This window comes from Brachycentrus maculatus, unplaced genomic scaffold (assembly GCF_059751285.1).
Source record: "Brachycentrus maculatus isolate JH-2025_06_01 unplaced genomic scaffold, ASM5975128v1 h1tg000065l, whole genome shotgun sequence".
NCBI lineage: Eukaryota > Metazoa > Arthropoda > Insecta > Trichoptera > Brachycentridae > Brachycentrus > Brachycentrus maculatus.
In genome coordinates this window covers 2,532,324-2,538,542 of record NW_028280819.1, presented here as the reverse complement: position 1 = coordinate 2,538,542, position 6,219 = coordinate 2,532,324, and the positions used below count along the sequence as shown (strand labels likewise).

Here is a 6,219-nt window from a genome sequence, read left to right as displayed (position 1 = left end):
AAAAGTGTTCCACCTTTGATTCCGTCATTTTTAACTGCCTATCAAGACAAACAAATAAGCCATTGAGATTCTTACGCAACCCCTATTAACCGCCAAATACATGTATTTTTTATCAAGTAGATAGTTTTTGGCACCAATAAGTGTTGAGGAAGGTTTGCTTCGAAGCCAGTTGACATCAAAATTATGTTCTAATATAAATATTCATAATAAAGAAAGCCATTATTTAACTAACTAACTAACTAACCATCACGCCGCACAGTATTTTTTGGCATCTCTTGCGCTCTTCCAAAAGTAAGCATATAGAACGCTTGTAAGTGTCTCCCGCTCTCTACCAGCAGTATATAAAAGACACTTTTAAGCGTTTCTCGCAAACAATGTGTTAACCGGATCCACGCGGCTCGCATAACCGTATGTGTTTTCATAAAACATGTCCCATACGCGGCTGACATAACCGTTTGTGTTTTTACATTGCAAAGTTTCGAACCTCAGTTCAACTTGGAGGGATTTTTTCATGGTGTGGAACTTTGGATAAAATAATACGTCAATCCTTGGCCTTATGACATCTGTTGAAATATCAGACTAATAATTCGTAACATCACAAGGATAAATAAAAGAACAGATCCCTGATTTTTCTTGCAGTCGGTAATTAGTCCGCGCCATTATCATGCCCAATATCTGTCTCACTCTCGACGCTACGCATCGCCAGTGGGTAAGAGTGACACACGATGCGTGCTTTGATTTATTTATGTTACGATCTTATTTGTTTATATTACGATGTATTTCAAGAATAATGTGACACAAGTGTATTATAGAGTACCAAAAGGCACAATACATCCCATTGAACGTTTTTGTTTAGGAATATAAATCGTTTCTTAATTAAATACATGATAAAAGTAATCATTTTAAAAACGGCGCGTACGGGCGTCTCTCAGGTACAAAGTTGACGCGGTTAAAAGGTTAACACAATTGTATCTTAGAAGATATCTTATTGACTAACTATCTGACTAACCATCACTCTGCTCTCCGCAGGGGTAGGCAGAGAGAATAGAACGCTACACCACTCTGTCCTTGCAAACATTCTTCGCCTCTTCCACGTTCATGCATCTCCTCATACATACCCGCCGATTGTTTCGACTCATAGCTTGACCACTTTCAAGTATTTGGCATACTTGATTGTGCAAGTTTTTCTCGGTCTTCCTCTGCTCCTTTTTCCAATTACATTCGCCTCATAAATTTGTTTTACTGTTCTTGGCTCACTCATTCGTTCTACATGTCCAAACCATCTCAACACACCTAAAGAAGAGGATAGCGCATGAATGCAGGATTGCGACGTGGAATATTTTATTAAGTAGATTGTTTTTGGTACTAATAACTGTTGAGGAAGGTTTGCTTCGAAGCCAGTTGACATCAAAATTATGTTCTAATATACGTATTCAATTTTAAGGACAGTCATTATTTAAAATTAAAAAAGGCAAAAATAACAATGCAAGAAGAGAAAATTGCTATCTATTAACACATTGTTTGCGGGAAACGCTTAAAAGCGACTTTTGTATACTATTGGTAGAGAGCAGGAGGTGCTTAATAGTGTATTTGCTTAGTATTGTATGCTTAGTATTGTATTTGCTTACTTTTGGAATAGCACGAGAGACGCCAAAAAACATTGTACAGATGAGAATTGGTTTTGCGGTTACTTGTGATTAGTATACTGAGGGTCGGGCGGCAGACTGTCCAAGTATAATTAGGGTCGGGGTTGATGAAAAAACCACCCGATAACAATGTGTTAAAGACCTAAATATATTTATGACTATGACCACCTTGTAGTGTAGTATTATTTTTGACATCTCATCAAAGATGAAGAAGAATATAGAAGTCTGGGCATTTACGGGGCTGACGACCGTCATAGGCTGGTTTAAGTGATCACTTTACACACGTGTAACATTCACCAATTCTACCCATTATTGACAACCACACTACTCAAATTCTTGGAAGTTCTGTATATATGAACCAATTTAGAAACCTTGTTCTTGAATCACTAGAACTTCACTAGAGACATCTATTGGTGAGATGTAAAGTAGTAGTAGTTTTTGTAGTGTAGTGTTTAAATGAGTTTGGCTATCGCGGGTCAAAATAAAAAGAAGCAATTTTTTTATTCTAATGACTTTTAAGATCACCCTGGACTGGTACATGTAGCGCAGGACCGATCATCTTGCTTTCACGCAAGTTACAATATAAATATAACAGCGTCGATGGGATGCAGTGTTCTATGCACAATTGAAGAAGTAGCAAAATGGCCTCGGTAGAAAAAAGGCATTTACTTATGCAAAGAAATGTTGAAAAACATCATTTTAAATAATTTCTAGCCATTTATGAGTATCACAAATTCAACATCTGAGATAGCTATACTGTATCACGAGACATCTTGATTTCAGATTCCTAGTAAAAGTATTCACTTCATAATAAAGGCACAACGTAAAACATATTTTTACCAACAGATGTCAGGCAAAAATAAAGGTGAATTTCCCCACTAACCGAAATGGTACCAAATTTTATAATTTGATCAAATATTTTCAATGGTGTGCAAATCAATGAGCGATGATTGTAAAATAAATAAATAATATATAATAATAATAATAATGAATAATATTTTATTTATTGTTTCGGCATTAACTTTGTGGTAAGACATATTACAATGATTAAAGAAAACACTTCGTTTTTTACCACTTGAGTTTCATTATAGACTACATGTTTCAGAAGTTAAACTTCCATCATTCAGGTCTGTATAATAACTAAAATATAAAATATAAAATTGTTCTAAAAATAAGGAGAGGAGAAAGTAAGGGGAAGGGGTTAGTCAAGGAACGGAGTTTGAAAACAAAGGAAAAATGGAAAGCAATGGCGAAGAATTTTGAAACAATATATTATTTAATAAATTATTATTAGAATTCAGGTTTATTTGTATTTCTAAATTTGAAACATGTAGTCTATAATAAAACTCAAGTGGTAAAAAACGAAGTGTTTTCTGTAATCATTATAATGAATAATGACTGAAATTCCAATTTCATCAGATCAGTGTTAAAACTGAGTAACTAAGGCAAAAATGGTGATTTATCTTACATGTCAGCACTAAGGCGGTTATATATAGAATTATAAGCTGTAAATAACATGATATATATATACGGTGACTATCAATAAAATGATATTCATCATGAATTTATGCAAAGGTATTTTATTTATATGCACTTCAGTGCAAATAGTTTTTAGTGTTTAATGCAAGAAAGTGAGAACTGTGTGCAAAGGCAACTAATGCATAAAACAATAATATTAATATTTTCAGATATATTATGTTTTGAATATTGAAAGCATTAACTTTGTGGATCATATTGATATATTATTTCGAGAAATAAAAATACTTTGTGTTCTGATCCACTCACATTTTTATTAACCAACTAGTTTCGGCAACAACCTGTTGCCCTCTTCAGGGTTTAATTTATTATTAATAAATTAAACCCTGAAGAGGGCAACAGGTTGTCGCTGAAACTAGTTGGTTAATAAAAATGTGAGTGGATCAGAACACAAAGTATTTTTATTTCTCGAAATAATATAAGATATATTATATTAGGCACGTCAAACTCACGGCGGAGTATTTTTTTTGCAGCCCGCAGATACCTGCAGTTATATTTTTCATTTATTTTAATTCTTCATTGAAATGTATTTTTTTTGTATGAGAACATATGATATTCTTTTACAAAATCATTAAGTTGGATCTACCTCATGTGACTGCCTTCGATTGTAAATTATTCACTTAAAGTTACATAAAAATGATAATGAAATTTTTGAGTTTTTTGATGCGGCCCGCCGGCGTACCCAAAATACCTTATGCGACCCTTGGTGCCATCTGAGTTTGACACCTCTGCTTTATATAATATATGCTTTTATATTTTTATATGCTTTTGTAAAATACAACCTCAAAGGCGCATCACTATGATTGAATTAGAAAAAGGAGATAGTGGAAATGATTTAGTAAACAAATGAGATTTAAGTTTTTTGCTGAAGATTATCTCACTCTCACTATCTCTAATTACTGGTGGAAGAGTATTCCACACCAATGGTCCCGCAACAGCAAAGGCACCCTCGCTAAATTTAGTGCGCTGGTTGGAAGCTGGCAGGATTACTTTACCCATAGCAGTTCGGCTGTCCAAACTCAAAACACAGTGAGGGACATTTTTTTTGTATGTACAAAGTATGTTTTTTATCATTTTTGGACTAAGTAGATTCTACTTAGTCCAAAATTGCAAAAAAAAACTAACTAACCATCACGCCGCTTCTCCGCAGGGGTAGGCGGAGAGAATCGAATGCCACACCACTCTGTCTTTGCAAACATTCTTCGCCTCTTCTACATTCATGCATCTCCTCATACATACCCGATGATTATTACGACTCCTGACCCGGCCGCTTCCAAGTATTTGACATACCTGATTGTGCCAGGTTTTCCTCGGTCTTGCTCTGCTTCTTTTTCCAATTACATCGCCTCATAAATTTGTTTAAACGTTCTTTCCTCACTCATACGTTCCACATGTCCAAACCATCTCAACACACCTTTCTTAATTTTATCGATAATACTTATCTCAGCCTTGCGTTCTTCCCTCATTTCATCATTCGAAAATCTATCAAACATCATTTTGCCACACATTCGTCTGAGAGATCGCATTTCGACTAAAAAAAACATACTACAAAAAAATGTCCCTTACTGTGTTTTAAGTTTGGACAGCCGAGCAGTTGTTGTAGCCGAAAAATTAGATTAATTTATGGAATATGCTCGTATGTGTAGGGCAGGGCTGTACTCACGGCGGCGGTGACGGCGGCGGCCACGATGGCACGGCGGCGCGCGGGCGGCAGGCGGCGGCAGCGGGCGCGCGCGCGGCGCCCAGCCCACACGGGCAGCCCCAGCAGAAGCGCCGGTGCGGCCACGCCCGCCAGCAGCGCGATGCCCAGCGGCGCGCCCGCCAGCGTGCCCAGCTGCCACAGCAGCTTCTTCTTGCGCGACCACGGCGCCTTGCCCCAGAACGTGCAGCCCGACGGGCTACCGACACACATCACACACTCACTTTACAAAAGGGCATCTCCATTTTTGATTTGTTTATTATTTCTTATCCGCCTCCGTAGTGTAATGGCCAGCAACAGAAGATCTGGTGACTAAAGTCAACAGTTCTTCCGTTCCACTAGATGAGGGTCTGGCATTTGGTGTCCTATGGCAGTGTATCGCAAACTTTTTCTGTTCAAGGTACATCTGCCAAATGAATAAATTTTAGAGGTACACCAAAGAAAAAAAAACCTTAAATAATACGCAGTTGATACAATAATAAGCCCTTGGCTTGGCCATGTACTCTGCATGCCTCCTGAGAGCCGCCATCCAGCTTGCCTCTTTTACAAGGCATCAGGTTCGCGCCGTCCAGGACGATCACTGCTGACAATTCGTCGGCAGTTCTCGTCAGAACTTCGGGACGCGGATCTGACTTGGGAGGATGCAAGGGAGCTGGCAGCCGACAGAAAAGCCTGGAGATTACCTTTTTTCTGCGGAACACCAACTAATCACCACGGTAAACCAGTGTGCCGCGGCACACACTTTGCGGAACACTGTCCTATGGTACCAGTATCCTTCACTATTTTTATCATGTACGATATCACCTCTCGTGAGAGTTCCTTGTGAATTCATAATAAGGGCAAAGCAGGGTGCCATATTGATTAGCACAAAGGTCGGAAGAACCACGCCGCATTGACCTTTTAAGTGTCTCCAGTGACTCCAGCACAAATATCCGCGAAAAAAGTCTTCGACTCTATGTATCCATGCAAACAATCTTTTTAAAACATGAACCTTAATACAAAAAAAAACTAAAATTTTGTATTAAGGTTCATGTTTTAAAAAAATGGTTCATGCAAAAGAAATCGTCTCGAAAAGAAGGTAAAAAAAGGTTCATGCAAAAGAAATCGTCTCGAAAAGAAGGAAAAAAAAAGGTTCATGCAAAAGAAATCGTCTCGAAAAGAAGGAAAAAAAAAGGTTCATGCAAAAGAAATTGTCTTATTGACGAAAACCTGGAAATGTCCTTAAAATAGAGACATGAAAACCTGACTAGATTATGGTAAAAAATAAAAATAAATAAAACATTACTGACATTATGGTCAGCACGCTCGGCTACCATTCTGGAGGTCCCGGGTTCGATT

General features: G+C 37.7%; 1 protein-coding gene across 1 annotated transcript in view; it reads right to left on the bottom strand.

The window, feature by feature from the left end:
- The window catches only part of LOC148311446 (uncharacterized), a 143,626-nt gene that overhangs the window by 47,992 nt on the left and 89,415 nt on the right, over window positions 1-6,219 (bottom strand). The window contains exon 9 of the mRNA XM_088256748.1: window positions 4,846-5,080. Coding sequence (XP_088112874.1) covers window positions 4,846-5,080 — 235 coding nt within the window. The remainder of the gene's footprint in view (window positions 1-4,845; window positions 5,081-6,219) is intronic.